This window comes from Musca vetustissima, unplaced genomic scaffold, assembly GCF_032173495.1.
Source record: "Musca vetustissima isolate MV318-11 ecotype Yass unplaced genomic scaffold, APGP_CSIRO_Mvet_v1 utg1129, whole genome shotgun sequence".
Taxonomy (NCBI): domain Eukaryota; kingdom Metazoa; phylum Arthropoda; class Insecta; order Diptera; family Muscidae; genus Musca; species Musca vetustissima.
This window is the reverse complement of record NW_026888644.1, coordinates 592,254-615,904: the sequence shown is the minus strand read 5'-3', so window position 1 is coordinate 615,904 and position 23,651 is coordinate 592,254. Positions and strand designations below refer to the sequence as shown.

General features: G+C 33.7%; 1 protein-coding gene across 3 annotated transcripts in view; it reads right to left on the bottom strand.

Moving 5' to 3' along the window:
• The window catches only part of LOC133336529 (protein tweety-2-like), a 75,805-nt gene that overhangs the window by 7,773 nt on the left and 44,381 nt on the right, over nt 1-23,651 (bottom strand). For all 3 annotated transcript variants that reach the window (XM_061544812.1, XM_061544811.1, XM_061544809.1), the window contains exons 2-3: nt 20,716-20,893; nt 16,130-16,224 (exon numbers count right to left, since the gene is read on the bottom strand). In XM_061544812.1, coding sequence (XP_061400796.1) covers nt 16,130-16,224; nt 20,716-20,893 — 273 coding nt within the window. The remainder of the gene's footprint in view (nt 1-16,129; nt 16,225-20,715; nt 20,894-23,651) is intronic.

Here is a 23,651-nt window from a genome sequence, read left to right as displayed (position 1 = left end):
TTATCTCAAGTTTTAATAACGTCACATTAAAGGCCTTATTAAATGCAACTTCATATATATATAGGTGGGATACATTATTTTTAAACAGTGTGTGTACACAGTGGATAATAAAAGTATACCGCATGTGAACAAAAAATATTCCAAAAAGAGGACATGCGACAAAAAGGACTCTACTTTATATAGAATACAAAAGAAATTTCTCTTAAAAAGGCTTTCAAAAAATTTGCGATATTGTCTTCAAAACTTTGTTTACTTATGTTACACACTTCTCCGCTCAAGTGTAAATAAGTAAACACACACTATATACGTATATGTTTATAATTGTTTGTTGTTGTTGTCATCATATTGTGAAATAGCGACATTGTGACAGTGCCATTTTTTGTTGTTAATTAAAGATTGAGAAGATTAAATGCTTCGAGGAAGCATAAGGGACGAACGACAGTAGAAACTTAAAAGGAAACTATAACTAAAATTCCGATGCTTCTGCTGCCGCTTAAAAGTCATTAAAGTACAGTAATATAAACTTCAAGTAATCCTGCCAATTCGATATCTAAAAAAAGTTAAGATAATAAAATAGAAATACAAATACAAATACAACAGCAAAAATTGGCAAGGATATTTTTTTTTTTACTCTATAAGAGCAGATTTTTATTTGCCACAATAAAAATTAAGCTATTAATGTTGGGAAAAAAGTTAAAACAATTCTTAGTTTAGTAGAACTTGGGACATATAAGGTTAGGAAGTTTTTTATTAGCAAAGTTTTGCTTTGCGAGGATATTTATGCGATATTGAAAACTAATTAATGAGATAATTAATTGGAGGAGAAGAAAAAAGAAGGACATGATATTAAATACAAATATATATACAAATAATAATAAAAATTAAATCCCTATAAGGAAAACATTGGATTACAGCTGTAATAGACCTAAAAGAATCTTTGAACGATTTTACAAAAACTCCGGAGTTTTCGAATATTACTAAAAGAAATTAAAATTCCCATTTGGAAAACAATTGATTAAAGTTATAGTAGAACTTTGAAAAAACCAATGTGTCAAGAACTATCTGGCAGACTCTGTCAACCAAGAGAACAAACTCACTGCTGAACCTGCTGAAGTTGGAGTAATGACAGGAGTCATTACTGGTCATAGCAATACCAGTAAATGGGACCATGATGTTACTGATTACTGCAAACTCTGTGCTGACGAGGAGGAGACGGAGACAATTGAGCATCTCCTGTGTCGCTGCCCAGTTTTGGCCTACGTACGGCACAGACTAGTGGGTGCTCACTTTCCACCGTCTCTTAGCTTCTTTTCACCTATGGAACCTGCTTTAATCTACAGCATCATTAGAAACCTAAAGCGGTTGGGAAAGTGCAATTTTGTCCAATTTCTATAGCCATCGAAACTATTCCCACCTTACTCCTAATACTCCTTGTTAGCTTCTTATCCTTTCTTTCCCCCCTTTTCTCCCCTACAGATCTCTCTCTCTCTCCACCACGAGGTGGACATTCAAAATAACTAAAATCGCTTTAGGACCTTCATATGATGGGTACGTCGTTTTCAAGCAGGTTTTTATTCTCTGTGGAAAGTTTAAAACCGGCTAAGGGATTCAGCATACCAGGCTCAAAAATTAGAAATCATGAATTCTCACAATAGATTTGAAAAATAAGCGTGTAGAATGAATATTTCGGAAAATTTTGATGGGCCCCACATTGGGCGCCATTCACAAAAAACGAACATAATTGAAAATATCTTTAAATATTTGCTTAATCATTTCCATTTATATAAGAAATTAGTAATTTAAAATGTATATTTCTAGAATGAATATTCCGGAAAATTTTATCGAACGCCACGTTGGGCGCCATTCACAAAAAAAAAAAACTAACAAAATTAATAATATCTTTGAATATTTGCTTCATTACTTCTCTTTATATAAGAAAACTGTAATTTGAAATAAATACTAAATAAATAAATAAAAAAATAAAAAAATAAATTCTTTATACGGCCCCGTGATGGGCGCCTCATATTAAAATACAAAAATGCATTTACATTTTAATTTACCATGGAGATTCTATTATTCATTACTCTTTGGTTCAATCTAACCTATAAAACATTTAATTTTGTTAATAAATAACATTTAGCAGTAGCCCCACGTTGGGCGCCATTTATCAAAAATAAAAATCCTATCCGATTTGCAATATGGAAAGAGTGACACTTAGAAAATATGCATTTAATACAAATATTTCGAATTTTTTATTAAGAAAATTTACATTTGAATATCCAATGCATTTTTATATTACCTCAGGTTGGGCGCCATTTATTAAAAAAAAAATATCCTAACCGATTTGCAATGTGGAACTAGTAACACTCAGAAAATATGCATTTAAGACAAATGTTAGAAATTTTTTTAAGAAAATATACATTTCAATAATTTTTGGAACGACCTCAGGTTTGGTGCCATTTATTTAAAATAAATATCCTAGCCAATTTGCAAATTAGCCAATTCGCAAATTAGAAAATATACATTTAAATGTCTAATAATTTTTTTTATGCTACCTCAGGTTGGGCGCCATTTAGCAAAATTTCAAATTTGGGAAAAAATATATACATATATTCGACAATTGGCTTAAGAAATTTTTATAAGAAAATATTTACTTCAAATGAACATTTCGGAATTCTCTATGGAACCCCACGTTGGGCGCCACGCACAAAATACCAAAAAAGTAACTAAAAATCATAAATTCTCTCAAATAAGTAAATCTAAATCTAAAATATGCTTCTGAGAGTAATATTTCATAAACATTCTAAGAGTAATTGTCATAAAAATTCAAAAATAACCAACAAAGAAAATTAATTAACTTCAACTTTAGTCTTCCAAAACCCAATCCCATTTTTATTTTCCAATTAAATCCCTTAATGTAGTGTGGATATAGCCCAACAAAATATCACTTTAAACTCATTAACACCCACGCACACACAATTTTGTTAACATGCGTTTAAAAAATTTTGAAAAAAAACGAAACAAAAAACACCAGGAAAATTCAAATCTCATTCAGACACCAGCAAGTCAGGACATTTCTAAACCATAATGCCCCCAACAACTCACTGTGTCTTTGTTAATTGAATTGAAGAGCTTCCTCTTTAGAGGATAAACTGAAAGTGTATATCCGTGTGTGTGTATGTATGTGAGTGTGTAAAACATTTAATGTTCCAATTGGAATTTAACTTGAATACAACAAAAGAGAGATTTTGTTTTCGGCTTCATTTTTTTGCTTGCTTGCTTGCTGTGTGTGGTTGTAACATCAAGAGTTGTCCTCAAAAAAGCAAAGCTGAACAAAACTAACAACAACGGCTCTATATGATGATTCTGGCTGAAAAGGGTAATGGTGTCAAAATGTACACGCATACATAGTCTTGTTCGGCAAGCAGGTCTCTATAGATGATGGTTATTTGCTATAGCAAAAAAAAAAAAAAAATAACAACAACAGCAGCAAAAATGTTATACAAATGTTAGCAAGGATCTGGTGACATGAGCAGGCAGACAGACAGTCAATGGGACAAATATATAAAAAAGTACAAGTGTATGTAAATTTGTAAGCCATCTCTGATGTTTGTGTGACGTGCAACTCATTTGTCCCGCACTTAGCCCAGCAACAACACAACGCAAAAAAACGAAGTCAACCCACATGGAGACTCATCAAAAGCAAAAAAAAGTTTAGAATGTTTGTACAGAGTTAAAAACATGATAGCATACTTTGTTGTTGTTGCTGTTGTTGGTGGTGGTGTTGCCATTTTCCCAGCTAACCTGGTTACACTTTTGTAGTTCAGTGTAAATGTGTGACACTGTGTGTGTTGTTGTGCGGTTACAATTTCAAAAAAAACGAAAAAAAATCCTGAACCCATCTGGAAACAACAGAGTCAACAGAAATGACACCCAACTACAATGGCACAACCAGAGGCCATTGACTCTACTCAAAGTTTTTTTTTTGGGATTTTCGTGACGAATTTAAGGGGTATATTTTAATTTGCTGCTGAGGTTGCTGGCCATTCAGCCAGCCGGGTTGACCCTTTGGAATTTCACTGAAATGGAAATGATCTCTTCGGGGCCAAAAAACTAAAAAAATTTTGACAGCAACACATCAAACATAACTGTGTCAACGAACATGTCATAATGACCGAGGCAGATATGGGCTAACGTGAATACATGAGGTATTTTACAATAATGTCAAAAATGTCGTAAGGATACGTAACGGATTTTAAAGAAATGTAATATAAGTTTTACATACAACATGTAATTTTTTACATTTACGACATTTTGTAAATTTTGTATACGAGTTTTTGATATTAGTAAATTTTTGTATTTTCACTTAAAAGACATCCGACATGACTCTTAGAATTTAGAATGAAAATAATAGATTTTTTACAAGTTTGTAGGTTTTATACAGGTTTGTGACACTTGCGATATTTCAAAATTTCATGCTGTAAAACTCAAATAGACTTCAACAAAGTTGCCTAATCATTTTTTATTCTAAAATAGGTGATTTTTACAATTTACCAAGTTATTGACATTTGCGACATTTACGACATTTTGTAAAATTCCAAGAATATAATGTTACAAACCTCAAATTAATTCTAAATAAGTTGTCTAAGTAATTTTTTATTCTAAAATACGGGATTTTTACCATTTACCAAGTTTGTGACATTTACGACATTTTGTAAAATTTAAAAATTTCATGTCGTAAACCTCAACTAAATTCTATCAATGATATCTAAGTAATTTTTTGTTCCAACAAATAGATTTTTACCATTTACCAAGTTTTTTACATTTGTGACAATTACGACATTTTGTAAAATATAACAAATTTTATGTTATAAACCTTAAATAAAATCCAAAATTAAATCTGAGTAATTTGTAAAATGTGTGGTTTATAGCAATTTCCAAGTTTTTGAAATTTACGACATTTTTTAAAATTCGAAAAACATCATGTTGTAAACTTCAAATTAACTCCAACAAAGTTGTCTGATTAATTTTTCATTCCAAAATAAGAGATTTTTACAATTTACCATGTTTTTGACTTTTGCGACATTTACGACATTTTGTAAAATTTAAAAAATTTCATGTTGTAAACCTCAAATAAATTCCCACAATAATTTTTGAGTAATTTTTTATTTTAATATACGTCGTTTTTACCATATACAATATTTTGACATTTGTGACATTTACGACATTTTATAAAATTTTAAAATTTTCATGTTGTAAACCGCAAATAAACTCCAACAATGATGTCTGAGTAATTTTTCATTCTAACATACGTGATTTTTACCATTTACCAAGTTTTTGACATTTACAACATTTTGTAAAATGTAAAAAATTTTATGTTGTAAACCTCAAATAAACTCCAAGAATGGTGTCTGAGTAATATTTTATTCTAAAATATGGGATTTTTACCATTTATCAACTTTTTGACAATTGTGACATTTACGACATTTTGTAAAAATCGAAAAATTTCATGTTGTATTCTAAAGTAGGTGATTTTTGCCATTTGGCAGGCTTTTGACATTTACGACATTTTGTAAAATTTGAAGTTTTAAACATAAAAAAGCTATTTGAAGTCTTTATATATACTTTTTGGAAATATAAAAGAGGTTGTATATGTTTTGTAACATTTACGACATCGGTATAATTTTGTCAAATACCTCCCCGACCTGATCTGAACCATTTGACCGGGAATTAAGTCCAATGTGTATGTCATCAGTGTAAGTAACATGTTATGTTGTAGGCCGGCCTTCATTTATTCCAACGATTTTTGGCAAATCACAAAAAAGGGGCTACTTATGATGATGATGACTCTGCTGCTGCTGCTGCAGTTGCTGAGTAAATATTAGTTGCTCTCATTGTGTAACTTCTCTCCTACCTCTCTCTCTCCTTCTTCCTCATTTTGCTGTAATAAGTTGCCAAAAAGAAGAGGACGATGTTTTTTCGGTTATGTTCATCATTTGTTATCTAAGTCTCCCCCATGGAGTTCTTGCTGACACAATGATTGACTTGGATGTGTGTGTTGCAACACAACACCCGCCACACCTCGTTAAACTCTGTGAAATGTTGAACGTTGAAAACAAAATTTAAGTGATTCCTTTATTCATGCATTTCCTCTTCTTCATTGTCGTCGTCGTATTTTTTTGGGAAATAAAAATGAATGATTGTTGCATTGCATTTTTATTTCTTCTCACCATTAAATATTTTATCTCAGAGCTCCCTGTATCCTCTTTTACTTTGGCATTGAGGACCTGTGCTGTGCGACCTGTTCTTCTCGCTTCATCACCACCCCGAGGAGTGGGATCAAAATATGTTTTTCTCATTCGTTTGCTGTTGAAGATTTACACTTCAACAGAATAAAAGAAGATGGTAAGACGGACAGACAGACTACCAGTGATTACTCCTCTGAGCCATATAAGACGACTTGTGTTGTTTTTTTGTCTTCCACTCTGCATCTTCATCATCAGTATTGTTGGAACCATTCAATGTTCATTCACAGTTTAAACATGCTGGGAAGGAAAACACACACACCTACACGTGTGTGTGTGTTTGCATACATATACAAGAAGCCAATATTGTTATACAAATATAAAACCTCAAAAAACTTACAAACTCTTTAGAACCCCACTAAACTAAAGGGGAAAAGTTTTGTTAAGGAGTTATGGGTTTAGGAAGAATTTTTTTTGGAAAGATCTGCAGTTGGTCGGTCAGGGGTTCAAATTTTGAAAAAGAAATTTTCAGTGAAGACTAAACATTTCTCAATATTTTAACAAAGTTTTTCTGCAATTAATTTCTTTGTAGAAATTTTATTTGTAAATTTTTCTATAGAATATATGTATTCAGCTAAGTTTTTTTCTATAGGAAAATACAATACAGAAACTAATTTTTAAAGAAAAAGTAACCATTTATTACATGAACACAAATTCAGCTAAGTTGTTTCATAGAAAAAAAATTGAATTCCCGCGGCAAAAATGCAATTCAGCAAGATATTTATGCAAGAAATGAATTCAGCTAAGTTTTTCATTTCAAACCAGAATTTATAATGAAAAACATAAGATTTTTTATGATACACCCCTAATTCAGCTAAGTTATGTTAGAGAAAACTATAAAATTTTATGGAAAAATTTAATTCAGCAAAGTTTTTCTGAAAAAAAAATTGATATTCAGAAATAGGTTCCAATGTAAAAATTGGGGTTTTTGCAATTCAGCTAAGTTATTTTATAGAAAAATATAAAAAAATTTATAGAAAAATTAAACTTAATAATGTTTTTCTAAGGAAAATGACAATTCAGCAAAAAGTTTCCAATGAAAAATTGGAATTTTCGTAATTCGGCTGAGTTGTTTTACAGAAAAATTTACAAATGTATGGGAAATAAACAATACAGCAAAGTTTTTCTGCGGAAAATTGCAATTCAGCAGGAAACTTGAATGAAAATGACGGATATATTATTGGAAAACACAATTCAGGTAAATTCTTTTATAAAATAAAATGAAAATTGACGGAATTTTACAATTCAGCAAAGTTTTCCAGAAAAAAATTGCAATTCAGCAAAGGGATATTTATGATAAATTGGGATTTTCGTAATTTAGCTGATAAATTCCAATTCAGCTGAGTTGTTTTGCAGAAAAATCTTAAAATTGATGGGAAATATTCAATTCAGCTAAATTTTTCTGCGCAAAATTGCATTTCAGCAAAAAGTTTCCAATGAAAAAATTGGGATTTTCGCAATGCAGATGAGTTGTTTTACAGAAAAATCTAAAAATTTATGAGAAATATCCAATTCAGCTAGAACTTTTGAGCAACAATTTCAATTCAGCCAAGTGTTTCCATATAAAAATCAATTCAGCAATGTTTACAATGCAAATAATTAATTTAGTAGGTATTTTATTTAAAGTAAATGCAATTCAGCTAGGGGTTTTTATGGGAAATTTTCAATTCAGTCAAGTTTTGAAGTATAAAAGATAATTCAGCGTCATTTACAATACAAATTAGTAATTTACCAAGCCTTTTCTTTAAGGTAATTGCAATTCAGCTAAGGTTTTCCAAGAAAAAATTTCAATTCAACCAAGTTTCTATGTATGAAAAATCAATTCAGAGCCCTTTACAATACAAATTATGAATTTATCGGGTATTTTATTTAAAGTAAATTCAAATTCAGCTATGTTTTTCTAAGGATATTTTTAATTCAGCTGAGTTAATTGGCATAAAAATAAATTCAGCACCATTTACAATAAAAATTATAAATTTGTCAGGTATTTGATTAATTTTAATGCAATTCAGCTAGAACTTTCTAAGGCAAATTTTCAATTCAGTCAAGTTTTTATGTATAAGAATGAATTCAGCCCATTTAAAATACAAATTATTAATTTTTATGGTATTTTATTAAGAGTATATGCAATTCAGCTAAGTTTTTCTAATGATATTTTTAATTCAGCTAAGTTATTCTGTATAAAAAGTCAATTCAGCGCTGTTTTTAATACAAATTATTAATTATTAATTTTATTAAATGTAAATGCTGAATTACATTTACGTTAGGAGTTTCTAAGGAATTTTTCTAATTCCTCTATTCCTAGGAGACTAGTTTCCGTGTCTCCCAAAAATTCAATTAAAAAGTTATTTTTTAACGATTATAGTCATTTCATCTTGGAAACAATATCCTTTCCAGTTTTCAAATTTCCCATTGCATTAAATTGCAGTTTTATCGTTTTACCTTTTAAGCTTTTCAAATATTTAAAGAGAAAATAACAAACAGGGGAACAAATTGCGTTGCTGTCATTTTTCCTTTGCTAACATCTTTTATCCTGACAGAAGAAGAAGAAGAAGACAAAAAAAAAACTACGGAGGATAATTCAAAACTAAATGCATCAAAATTCCGCATAAAGCCAAAGGGGGAGGAGGAGGGAAAGGAAAAAAGGAGATGGGGACAAAGCATCATACATATGTATTGTGTGTATGTGTGGCTTCCAGCCACAATCACACTTTTTCAATTGCACACGTAGTGACACATCTATGAATGCATGGCATGGCATTTGCTGGCTGCTCACCTTTTCCCCAGGGATTCCAAGGAATAGGGTTTCGTTTTCGAAAAAAACCTCCAGCCATATGTATGTGTTATTCAAAACGTGTAAAATGTGTGACATGTTTTTTCGTTCTTTCACTCAGTGTGGGTGTGTGTGTTCGTTTTTTTTTATTCACAGCCCAAAAGTATGCTATGAGCAAACACTCTCGCTCTATGAATTCTAGCTAGCTAGCTAGCTGAAGTATTCAAAACGAAATCCAGAATTTCGTTTACACTCACACACACACACAGTAATACATTCATACATTACTAACAAATCTTTTGCATATTCTATTCACCTACACGAACGCACCTACAAACGCACACACACACTCGTGTGTTTTTAGGAAAGTTTCATTGCACAACTTTCCTAAAAAAAAAATAAATAAAAAATACAAATAAAAAAATGATTTCCTTTTTCTGTTAGCAAGGCATCCGGGAGGACGTTGCAAAGAAATTGAAAAGGATAACAACTTTCTTTGGGTGTGTGTGATATATAAAACAGGAAGAAAGAGAGGATTCTTAAAGGATAAAGGATGTTAGCATACACCAAGTATGAAGACATTCAGAAATTTGAGGAAATGTTCAAAATTTGAATTACCAGAGTAAGGGAAGTAATACCCAAGGTGCATCTTATTATTGATTCAGAAATACTAGGGACATTTCTTTAATTCAGCAAAGTTTTTTAATATAAAATAATACAATTCAGCAAGGAAAAATGTAATTCGACTATTTTTGTGAAAAAAAATAATTCAAGCAAGTAAAATCACGACAAGTCAGCAATGATTTTATCTGAAAAGGTCTGTTCAGCAAAGTTTTCACTGTAGTTATAGTGAAGTTAGTTAAGTTTTTCTGAAGAAAAAATCCAGTTATTCAATATTTTTGTGTGTAAAACCAAATTCAGCTACGTTTTTTTTATAAATTAAGCTAAATCAGCTACTTTTTTTCTGTAAGAAAAATCAATTCAGCAAGGAATTTGTGGTTAGAAAATCAAAACGATTTTTTTTTTTCAATTCAGAGATGATTTTTTTACGAAAAAGTCTATTCAGCACTGTAGTTATAGTGAAGTTAGTTAAGTTTTTTTTGAAGAAAAAATCCAGTTATTCAATAGTTGTAAAACCAAATTTAAGCAAAATCAGTTTTTTTCTAGTTAATGCGAATTGAGCAAAGTTTTTCAGAAGAAAAAAAATTAATTCAGCAACATTTCTTTACATAATGGAGTTAATTTAGCTACATTATTATTGAGAAAACACCAACTCATCTAAGCAAAATATTTCTGGAATGTTTTGCTATATACAACTCCAATTCAGCTAAATATTTCTGGTAATAATACAATTCAGCAGAGTTTTATTTACATAAAATTCTATTCAGCAGACAATTTCTACAAAAATCTGAATTTAGTGATAATTTTTAGGTGAACAGTATTAATTCAGCAAAGTTTTTCTGCGTAAAAAGGGCAATTCAGCAAAATATCTTCAAAAATTTACAAAAAATGCAAAATTTTTCTTACGAACAAATTTTTTTGGAATGTTTTGTATATAAAACTCTAATTCAGCTAGATATTTCTTGTGATAATACAATTCAGCAGAGTTTTATTTACATAAAATTCAATTCAGCACACAATATCTACAAAAACCTGATTTTAGTGAGTATTTGTAGGTGAAAATATTAATTCAGCTAGGCTTTTCTATGAAAAAAGTGCAATTCAGCCAAATTTTCTATACAAAATTAAAATTCAGCAAGGTGTTTTGTGGATATTATGATTTCTGCAAGATTTTTTTTCCAGTGAAAAATATTTCTGGAATGTTTTGCTATATAAAACTCAAATTCAGCTAAATATTTTTGGTAATTATACAATTCAGCAGAGTTTTATGTACATAAAATTCAATTCAGCAGACAATTTCTACAAAAATCTGAATTTAGTGATAATTTTTCGGTGAAAAATATTAATTCAGCTAGGGTTTTCTATGTAAAATGGGCAATTCAGCAAAGTTTTCTATTAAACTAGTTAGCAAAGTTCATCTTCTCAAAATATATCCACAAAATGTGTCGGTATAATAATCCAAATGAGCGTAGAAGTATCCATTCAGCTAAGTTTTTCTGTGTTAGAAGAGCTATTCAGCAAAGTTTTCTCCTCAAAAACTAAAATATATCTATACAAAAAACCGAATTTAGTGATTAATTTTAAAATATTGACATAAAATAATATTAAAATATTAATACAGCTGGAGTTTTTTATGAAAAAAGGCAATTCAGCAAAGTTTTTTATTAAAAAAATTAACAAATTTGCCTACAAAAAATATATATCTGTGTATAGTAAAGAAAATGAGCATGGAAATAGTAATTCAGCTAAGTTTTTCTGTGTTAGAATTGCTATTCAGCAAAGTTTTCTATTAAAAAAATAAAAAAAATTCTTTATCAAAATTATTAAGCAAAGATTTTCGACACAGAAAAAGGATATTCAGCACATTATTATTTTTATTTCATATAACACCCTCTGCTAATATATTCTGATAAGAATCTTAGGGAAGACTACCCACAAAGCCGATAAAATATTGTCCTTGATTGACAGGACGTGGTAAAATTGTTTCCTTTTCCATCAGCTGATCTCCTCGAAGATTTTCTCTTACATTCCCATTATGCATTTGCATTCCACTGTATATCCTGTATCCAGTTTATTCCCCAAGACACTCATACAAACTAACAACACAACAGAGTCTTAAACATCCTCAAAGGATGTAGGTGAAGTGAATGCAACAAAAACAGGAATGAAACTGAAAAAAACATCATAGGAAATCCGTTAATTCAAAAATCATAAAGCTTATAAAGTTGATCAAATGAAAATATAAAAAAGAAGATGATGAAGAAGAAAAGAAATAAAATAAAAATTATATAGGACAGTCTTTATAACCTCCATTACCCCTCAACTATACAGTTCGAGGAAATTTTCCGATTTGTTTTTTTTTTTCCCAGAAACAGAAACAAGAGAAGCTCCACTTTGTTAAATAAACATAAGAATTTCTCTTTTCAGTTGCTTTTCTTTTCATTTCTTTGGAAATAGTTTTTCATTTTGTCAGTGTCTTAAGTTGTCACAGAGAAATTCTGAATGGCTGGCTGGCTGGCCGAATGAATGACTGACTTGCCTAGCTGCCGAGCTGGCTGAAAGGCTGGCAATGCATTTATGATGGCATATAAAAAATTAAACTTCCTAGTTGCACTTTTTTTTTTTTTCATTTTTGTTGTTATTGCGACTTATACATCACCATCGCCTTTTCTTCTCCTTGGTATTTTTTCACTACTACTGCTGGCTATGAAAGAAAACCCATTCGTTTTCATTCTGTGTGTAGGGGTGTGTGTGCGATTTTTTTAATATTTACATTTATTGCATATTTCGTGTTACTACTGGTCGTTGGCACAATTTTTTCCTCCAAGAGTTGTTGTAGAATTTTTTAAATCCTTTCCCTCTCCCCGTTTTTTTTTCTAGGACTTTTGCTTTTTTCTCAGGTTTATTTTTTTTTCTTCACACATACACACACCCTTACACACATGTAAGTAAAAGGTCCAGATTAAGAATAAGGCCCAGCGGGCTGTTTCTACAGCTGCCTGATTTCGTAAGGCATTCGTGTAAATTTTGCAATAAAGGGTTTACTGGGTGTGCCTGGCTGTGTGTGTGTGTGTGGGTCCAGGACTTTATGGAGCATTCATTTTCATTGAGGAATTTAACACACCATACCGGCATTATTTTTGTGGCATATTTTGTTTCCATGTTTGTTGTTTTGTTTCCTTTTCTTTTTCTGTCATTCAAATTCCACCTTTATAGCCGAACAGCCATCCATCCACCCATCCATTGCTCTGTTTATATGCCCGAATTCGAACAAGTGAATAGAGGCGACTATCCACGCCTTGTATTCGCTTAAGATTTGCCAAGCGTCAACATGAAAATTGAAAGCTAAAAGCAACAACAACAAGGGATGTGGCCCACAAAAGAATGAAAAAAGGTAAGGTACAGCGGCAGAGAATACAAATCCACAGGGTCCTGTTACATTGCTGTTATTCTGGATGGACGGGGATAGACGTATAGGTTTTTGGAGAAAGGATAGGATATAGATTTTGTTCTTGCAGCATTCTATTATGTGCGATATTTCGTTGTTTACTAGCAGACATATTTCGGTTGGTCGATGGCTCTGTTGGTTGGATGAGGATGGGAAAAATATGTTGACTTGCATATGCCTTGCTCCGCTAGACTCATAAATCCTTACATTGTTTTTTTTTTTTGTAGAGTGAATGTGTTAGCGGTACACATACATACCACGATGGGAATGTACGAATGTAAAAGGATGGTGTAAGGCATCCTTAAGGACAGTAGGGAGAAAAAGTGCAGATACAGAAGTAAATAGCTGACAAGCTGGAGGGTCTTCATAGACTATCAAAAGGGAGTCTAAATCGATGAGCGATAGGGAGGGAAGGGGAGTCTAAATCGATGAGCGATAGGGAGAATTAATTAACAGGGGTATATAATGGCCGTTTTGAATCTTAAACAAAAATTGGGCTAATTTAAAAAAGGAAAATTTAATAAAGTGGCGCCCAACGTGAAATTTTTCTTAGGGAAGTCTTGAAAGTTAACGGCAGCTTTATAGAGGAGATGAACATTCAGAGGTTTCGATGAACGACAAATAAATTTTTATATAGATCTGCTGACGTTTCAGAAGCTTTTTATAAAAATTGGACTGAAATGGCGCCCCACGACTGAATTGCGTCCACGATAGAGAGGTCTACGATCCGAAAAGTGGCGCCCAACGTAAAATTTTTCCTACGGAAGGGCTGAATGTTAACGAGAGGCTTTATAGAGTAGATGTAAATTCAGAGGTTTCGATGAACGTCAAATTAATTTTTATAGCTCGGTTGAAGTTTCAGAAGCCTTTTATATAAATTGAACTGAAATGGCGCCCAACGTGTAGTTGTCATTATAGACGAGCTGAAGGTTCTGGGAGTCTTTATGGAGGAGGGAATTTATCTTGATCCGCTAAAGGTTCATAGAAGAGGGTCTCAATTGAAGTTCCAGAAGACCTTTATACAAATTGAACTGAAATGGCGCCCAACGTGTAGTTGTAATTATATAGAGGAATTAAAATGCAAGAAGCCTATATATAAGTGCTGAAGTTCCGCATGACATGATGGAGCCTCGTATAGACTTCCTGAACCTTCAATGAGCCTCTATAGGCGAGGCGAAGATTGAAGAGCTTTGTCAGAGAGTTTCAGGAAATATTTCATGGATGAGCTGAGGATTCATGGATTCTTTTAGGACGAGCGGAAGGTTCATTGAGTTTTCATACACAGTAGGCAGTATGTCCAGAAGAGCTTAAGGTTCAGGGAATTTTTGTAGGCAGTCTGAATGCTTAGAGATTCATTAGTAGGTTTTTTGAAGGTTCGGGGAATATCTATAGATGACCTGAGGCGTATGGGGCACTTTATTGGCTAACAGAAGGTTCAGGGTCTTTAAAACGTGATCTGAGGCAATCAGGAGACCTTTGGAGAAATCAAGAGTTCAGGAAATATTTCGCAAACAATCTGAAGGTTCCACAGAACCTGCCAAAAATACAACGAATTTTTAAACGTGAAGTGAATAGAGAGTTGAAGGTTCACAGGCACTCTGTTCACAAACTGAGGCTTCAGGGAGTTCTTTTTGACTAGACGAAGCTTATGAAACTCTTAAATAGATCCGCTGGATATTTGAGAAGTATTTATAGGCCAGTTAAAGTTTCAGGTTGTCATTCAGAGACTTGCTGAAGTTTGAAGGAGTTTCAAGGGGAGAGTTAAACGTAAAGAGAGTGCTGCTTAGAATAACTGGATAACAGGAAACCTTCTTACACTAGTCGAACATTCGCAGGTACTCTGTAGACAAGCTGAGGCACCGGGCTGTTGTTTTTGGGAGCTAAAGGTAAAGGAACTCTTTAATAGATTTGCTGGATATTTAAGGAGATTTATAGGTCATTTGAAGTTTTAAGTTGTCATTCAGAGCCTTGCTGAAGTTTAAGCAGTCTTTAGGGAGAGCTAAAGATCCGAAGAGTCTTTCACCGGAGAACTGGATGGCAGGGAACCTTCTGACACTAGCTTATGGTTCACGGAGTATTTATAGGCAACCTGAGGCTTCAATGAGCCTTTATTGGCAAGCTGAAATTCCGGGGGTCTTTGAAATGCCATCTGAAGGTTCCGGGTATCTTTAGTTCTTTCTTAAACTCCCAGAACCTTCTGATCGTTTACGAAAGATGAGAAGGTTTATTAAGCGTGAACTGAAATTAAGTTTCAGGGAGTCATCTTTAGAAGAGCAGAATACTGTAGATGAGTTGAAGGTTGGCAAAGTCTCTGCTGACAAGTTGAAAAGGCAGGTGGCGTCTGAAGAGTATGGGTGCTTATATATGATCAATTGCTTATGTAGGTGGACGAGCTGAATTGAGCCTCTATTTAAAAGCGGAGGTCTTATATTTAATAATCTCTTTCTTATGTTTCATACTTTTGTACTTGACTGTAATTTGAAACGTTTGACTATTTTTATAATCAACATAATAAGCCAAAACATCCTTATTAGTAGTAGTAGTTGTAAACTTTAGAATTTATTAGAAGATAAACTTCCACTAAAAATATAGGAAGAAGAAAATCACACACATATACACATACTCTCACAAACATACAGAGGAACCTTAGAATTTTTACGGAAATAATAAACATTGGCTGTTTATCTACTCGTATCGTGTATGTAAATAAAAGTGAGTGTAAAGCATTAACGAGATACACACATCCTGCTGCTGCTGCCGCTGATGCTACTGATACTTATGGAAGACATCCTTGTCACTTTTTATTTTAAATATTACATTAGTTATGGTCTAGAGTTTTCAGATTATAAAGGAGGCGAGAGGGAGAAAAGGGGACAGGAGATTTCCTATAATGGTTTCCATGCCAATCTCCTTTCGTTTTTTGGGTGGAATTTAATTTTTAATTTACTACAACTCTAAACATGTATGTGCTGCTTAACTTACCTGTCGTTTCAAACTTAATACAAGTCCTTCGACTTGTTTGCCGGAACTGAATGCTTGCAGCAAACCGTTATGGAAATCATCATTACCATAGAGACCTGTAATGAAAGGAGAGAGAGACAGAGAGGAAGCTTGAATTAAAAAAATGAATTAATAAAAAATACTGAATGCTATGGGACAGAGGTTTGGGGGTATGATAGAGGTATATACAGCCACCCATTAAGCCATAACGTTTTTTTGCTGCATTTCATAACTACAAAGTGATGCTGATGCTGCTGCTTCTTGTTATAATACCGCCATGCCAATATCAATTGACCCGATTATTAATTGAATTCGTTTGGGGAATGGGGGCGGGGGTGTGGGGAAAAGTCAATGATCTTAAAAAACGTTCTGCTGCAAATGCAATCAATATTTAAATTGGAAATTATGCTCAGAAATTCAGCTGATGCAGCCACTTGGACCATGGGTGCCACTGTCACAGGCCACACGGAGATTGCCACTTTAATGGATATCTCTGTCGGTTTTGTTGTTGTTGCTTTTATTTGGTTAGCTTATGGCTGACCATATAAGCGAAAAATTCGTGGGTGTTCATTTGGCGGCAGAAAAAAAGAAACAACTACAAAATGGAAAAGCATAATCAAAACCAATGCGGAATTTAAAAAGGGAGCTCCAAAAAGGCAGAACGAAAAGTGTCTGGCATTACGAAATAAAAACCGCTGGTTTGGATGGCCAAGAGTAAACGATAATATTGTTGTTTCATTCGAAAAATATGTTCGGAAGCCTAGGTAGAATTTTGATTTATGCATTTTGTTAGATAATAGCCAAACCACAAGGCAAATGGAGCCTGAGGACTTTTTGGCAAATAGTTTGTGGAGTTTTTGGCTAAGATTAGTGGATTAAACAGCGGAAAGGAGAGGTTTACGAAGGAACTGAAGAGCTAGTGAAGATTTGTGGATTAGCTAAGTTAGATTAGCTGTCATAGGGTCTTTATGGAAGAGTGAAATTTCCAATAAAAATTGGACTGAAAATCTAAATAAATAAAATTGGCGCCCAACGTTTGATTGTTCTCAGCTAAGATTGGTGGGCCTTTCTTATTCTTAACCAATTTTAAGGGGGTCTTTCCAGAAGTAAGGGGAAGTAAGGAAGCTTTGGGGAATGACTATACAAGAGCTGAAGGTTCAGAAAGAGATTGAAAGACAAGGAAAAGCTTCAGGTAGGCTTTATAGGAAGAGACGATGGATTAGTGGAAGAGACGATGGATTAGTGATTGAGTGACCAAAAAGGGAAGCTGAATAAGACAGGCTTTCCAAAAGTGCGGGGAGTCTTTATAGATACACCAAAGGTCCATGAAATTATTCATTAAAATGCTGAAGGTTCAGGTAGTCTTTGTATATGAGCGGCAGGATCAGGAAAATTCGAGGGAATAATGTTTGAACGACCAACGAAGAATCTGGTTAAGATAGGCTCTCCTGAAGTGATAAACCAACGATTCAGGAAGTGATTCATAGACAAACCGAACCTTTGGTTTGGTGGTTAATGGATAATTTAATAGACTTTCTGAAGGAGCCCTTAAAGACGAACTTAATGCTCATTGAGTCTATATAGAAGAGTTTCAGGAAATCTTTATAGATAAGCTGAATGTTCAGGCATTATTTATATACGAGTTAGAGGTTCAGATACACAGATGTGCTGAAGGTCCTGGTAGTCTATAGGCGAGCTGAATGCTCAAGAAGTCTCCATAGACGAACTAAGTCTGCATGTATTTTTATATGAGCTGAAGACTAACGGAGTTATTCTTGGACCCGCTAAAGATTCTGGGAATCTCAATGGATGAACTGAATGTCCAGGGTGTCAACATCGATGAGTTGAAGGCTCATGACGGTGCTATAGACACATACACACTGGACTTAACATTCAGATAATAAATGGCTCCCATTTGTGAGTCATTAGATACGTGCTAAAAGTTTAGGAAGTTTTTATAAATGATTTTAAGGTTCAAGAAGTCTCTACACACAAGCAAAATGTAGAGACCGTCCCTTTAGCTTCAGTGAAGCTGAAACAGTTTCCCCAAACTGCAATATCTCTATGAGCTTGGAGTACAGGGAGTCTCTATAGCCGAACTGAAGATTGAAGGAGGTTAAAGGTCCTTAAAAACGAACATGGACGAACTGAAGGTTCAAAGAGTCCCTATAGACTAGATGAAAGGAGTCTCTCTATATTCGAAATGAAGATATATTTTACAGACAGACTTATGGAGGATTTTTTTGGAGATGGATTCTCAATAAAAATGGCTTGAAACATAAAAATGTGAAAATGGCGCCCAACGTTAAATTCAAAATATATCGTCACAATATATCTCAAAGTAAAACAAGATTCCTATAAAGGATCTGAAGGACAAGGCAGTCTTTATAGATGAACTTCAGCCTCTAGAAGTCATCATATACGAACTGAAGGTTAAAGGAGTTCGATAGAATAACTGAATGAAGTTTCAGTAGAGGAAATGAAGGGATCCTTTAAAGACAGGAGTTATTTTTACAAAAAAGTGAAAATGGCGCCCAACGTTAAATTCAATACAAATCGTCACAATTGCTTTAAGAATAAGACATGATTCAAACAGATGATATGAAAGTTAGGGTAGTCCTTATAAACGAACTATTGTTTCTAGAAATCATTATAGACGAGCTGAAGGTTTAAAGAGTCTCTATAGACCAACAGAAGGGAGCCTCAGTATTCGAAATGCACGGATCCTAAGAAGATAGGAAGTATTTTTGGTAGATAAGATGTATCTGAATTACAGAAAATTTTCAGAAAACAAAAAAGTGAAAATGGCGCCCAATGTTAAATTCGAAATAAATCGTCACAATCGTTATGATAGTTCTTATAAGGGAATTAAAGTTTCTAGAAGTCATCATAGACGAGTTGGAGGTTTAAGGAGTCCGTATGGTTTAGCTGAAGGGAGTCGAAATTGGGGGATCCTTTTTAGACAATATAATAGAGGTATTTTTTAGACATATTGCAAAAATTGTTCTAAAAACAAAAAAAGTGGAAATGGCGCCCAACGTAATGTCCAAAATAAATAGCCACAATTGAACTAAAACTAAGAGTTAAACAGATTCTGTCCGAAGGAAATCTTTATAGACTGCCAAAAAATGACTTTCGATAAGTTCTCAAAAAAGAAGTTTTTGTACAAACATGGAAATGGCGCCCAACGTCAAGTTCAAAATAAATCGTCACAGTTGGTTCGAAACGATATGGACTGTTAAAGAATGACTTCCTATAAGGGCTTTAAAAGGGAGCTTTTATAGTTGAGTAGGGAATCCTCTATTGAAGAGCTCTCCTAAAGAGCACGACATTCATTTCTCATTTTCAGATCAGCCTAATTTTTACATATTATCTCTCGAAATTGTTCTTAATTTAAATACAGAAAAATAGTAGTGGTCTCAGTGGATTCTACAGAGGGAGGTGAACACGTAGCAATTCAACTGCCGCATGGATAAACTAACTTAGTCACCATAAATGAGGTTATGTGTAATTAATTCCTTCATTTTATATTTTTGGCGTTCTCATTTCCTATTTTACTGGCAGCATTATTACTTCGTGCAAAAAAATTAATACAAATTGAAATGAAGCGGAACAACGAAAAAGAATAAAACTAAAAAAAACACAAAACTTGAAATTGAATTATTTTGGCCAAACTTAAGGAAGGCTGGCTGGCTGGCTGGCAGGCAAATCACAATATTACAAACACAAAACTATGCAGTAGACAGTCGGACTAGCTGGTTGGTAGACTGTTAAACTGGCAAGAAGGTCCTTTTGAAAATTTTATTATTTTCATTTTCGGATATGTGTGTGTGTGAGTGTTTGCTTTACAATAGTTTCAGATTTATGTGTGGGGTGAAGGAGAAACAATGACAATTCTTTTTTTCCGGTTTCGGGTGACCAGATTTGCCTAACTAAACTGTTGGCATTTGCTGTAGTTTTTCGTCGACTACTTGGCCAACAACCAGCAAGGCCCTTAATCCTCAGAAAGAAAAATAATTGTATTTTATAAAATAATAAAATTACCCTCAAAAAATACAGAAGAAGGCAAGACAAAGGATAACCAAAAATAACTCAAAGATAACAGAAGAACAACGAAAGACAATAGATATCTTTATATGCCGCAGGTTATAATAAGTCTTGCGACAAACAGGAAGGATAACATTGACAGCAAAAAACGTAAAATAAAGAACGAAAAATAGGAACGTATTTTCATTGTTCAATGCATGTCATCGACTTTTATGAACTCTTGAACTTTGGACGACACTCTCGCACACACACACACATGTATTGTGTCTGTGTGTGTGTTTGTTGAGTAAATACGGACAATTTATCTAATTAGTGTTGTAAAACTAACGTCTCTTTATATAGACGACAAGGAAGAAAAAAATGGGGAAGTAGAGGAATTACAAAAAAAAAGAATAGCCAAGGATGAGGATTGGTAAAAAAAAATTAGTTATCAAGCTACAATGCCAGATAAAAAAATAAACTATTTCCTTTATCCTTGTTTATAGTTGTCAGGAAAAAATACATTTTGTTTTTGTTCTTACCTAAACCTATTGAAGCGCATGTCATTAATGTAATTATTACCAGCGTACAACTTTGACAGCGTTGGGCACTGGGTTTGCGTGGCTTGCGATCACAGCAGCGTGTCAGCAGATATAATAGTAGACCAAATAGTGATAATATCAGCAGACCGGCGGGTATTGATGCTAATATGCCCAGGCTCTGGAAAGAAAAAGAAGGAATGGGGAAAATTTAGATTAATTTGAAATAATGAAAATGGAGGATCTAAAAATAATATCTGAAAGAAATACATAATAAAGGGAAGCTCTGATAAAAATTGGATTGAAAATATTATATGGGAAAGGAGAATATTTGAAGAGCCCAAAATTTGGAGAAATCATTATTAATCAGAAGCAATGAACATATCTAGGCTTGTATTTAGACTCCTTGAACTGTCAGAATGCCTCCTTCAAACTTCAGTTTATCTATTATAAGTTCTATGGATCTTCAGTTTGCCTCTAGAAACACCAGAATTTGTAGCTGACAGCCTCTGTCGGGTCAGTACTTTGAGTTTGGCTCTAGACCCTCCCTGAACCTTCAGCATATTAATAAAGGGCTTAATGAATTTTCGATTAGTCTCTGAGGATATCTTGGCGCTACCTGAACCTTCAGAGGTTTTTTGAACCATTATATTAACTATCAGAGGCTCCCTCAACCTTCGGCTTAGTTATCGAGTGCTCTCAGAAACTTATATTTATAGACAAGGGAAATTGGTTGAACCTTTATATCGTTCCCGTTACGATCTGATTAAGGAAATTCTAATGGAAAATCTATTTACGGATCCTTCAACCTTCTTCAACTTGCTTTTAGACTTTTTAAACATCAAAGCTATCCTAAACCTTAAGCAAATCTATGAAAGACTTCCGATTATTCAGAATGTCTACATAGCCTCCCTGAACATTCAGTTAGTCTATATAGTCTCCCTGAATATTTAGTTCATCTGTAAAGAGTTTCTGAACCTTCATCTTATTTAAAAAGGGTTCCCTAAACCTCCATCACATCCATCAGAGGCTCTCTCCTTGGACTCCTTGGACCATTAGAATATCTACTAAATGTCTACTAAATGCTCCCTGCATCTTTAGCTCGCCTTTAGGGATTCCTCGAACCTTCAATTTATTTATCAGTTTCCCTCATGAAACACCTGCATCTTTGAGTTTACCTCTAGACACTCCCTTAACCCTCAGCATATTTATTAAGTGCTCAGTGATGGCTTTCGGTTCGTTTTTGAGGACCACTTTTCAATCAGAGACTGCCTGAACCTTCAGATTGCTTTTAGTGACTTCTTGAGCCTTCATAGTATCTATCAGAGGCTCCTTAAAGATTCAACTTATTTATCAAGACTCCTTGGACCTTTAGCTCGCCTATTAAGACTCCCTGAACTGTCAGAATTTCCTGAACTGTCTCTGAATCTGCAGCTCATCTATGAAAATCTCCATTAATTCATGTTCGTCTATATAGAACACCCCGAACCTTTACTTCATCTTTGAAGTAGAAACAAAACGTCCTGAACTATCAGTTCGCCAGTGCAAGGCTTACTTACGTATCGTCTCTGAAAGTCTCCCTGAACCTTCAGCTCATTTATAAAGAACTCGCGAAACCTTTACATTGCTATTGAAGAATCCCTGAACTTTGCGTTTCCTATGAAAGATTTCCTAGCAACAAACTCCCCATTAGAGCCTCCCTGAAACATTAGCTGGACTTCTTTAACCTTCTACTTACATTTAGAGACTTCCAGAGATTCTAATTCGTCAATAGAGAATCTGCCTGACTTTTCTGCTCCTTCTGAATGTCTAACTCTTATACGAACGACGCTCTGAGACGTATCTTTTGAGACTTCCAGAAAATATAACTTCTTAATTTAACCTCACCTATAGAGATTTCCTAGTTAGTTCATTTAGAGATTCTTTGAGACCAAAGCTTTTCTATCAGTTCATTTTTATTGGAGGTCCATTTTATATTGTAGATCCTTAGATCCTAGCATCTCAATGACTTCAATCTCACTTCCCCTATAGGGTTTCCTCTTTATCTTTATTTACATGATGTCCTCATATTGGGCGCCAATTAAGAACTCCCTTTCAATGAGTTAAAATCTCCACAAAATGAAAAGATTATTTTTTTCTTTTCACAAAATCTTTACTTCCGTTTCTTATGGAATATTCGCCTCGTGATTTCCCATAATTTGATCGTTCATTCGCTATTCCATTCCGGTATTCATTATGTAGTCGTGTCTAACACTACGACCCACACATAATTGGCAAAACTGTAAACATTGTGGAGGGACATACATACATGTCCAACTCTAAATGAAAGAATAGCTCAAACAATCACAACGACAACAACAACGAGCGCGATATCATCCTACATGCATATGCGTTGGACATTTAATTTGAAAATTACCCGCATTTAAAGTGATTTTGGAAAAATAGAGGGCGAGTGAGGGGGTCATTATTTAAGTACAATAGCAATTGTCGGACAAACATACTTATGAGTGTGTGCGATAAATATTGAGTTAGGGAACGAGAATGATAAGTATTGTCAAAAATTCAACAAAATGTCCAAGCGGAAATAATGGTGGCGAAGAGTGGGGGGATGGTAGAGGAAATAAATCATAATAAAGGGTTTCGATTTGATGATGATGATTCAGAGGGAAGCACACACACACACTAAATTACTGTTATTAAAAGCTATAGAGTGGGGATTATTCATGTAAATAAAAGTGGCGCCCAATGTGGGGTCCTGCAAATAGTTTCTCTAGATTGCAGTGATTATGAATAAATAATTTTTTTATGATTTTGGAAGCTACATGGGAAAATTCTTTAATAAATATTAAATAATGTTTAAATAGCAAATGAATCTCAAATTGGCGCCCAATGTGGGACCCATGTAATAAATCATAGTTTTTCTAAACTGTATTTTATTG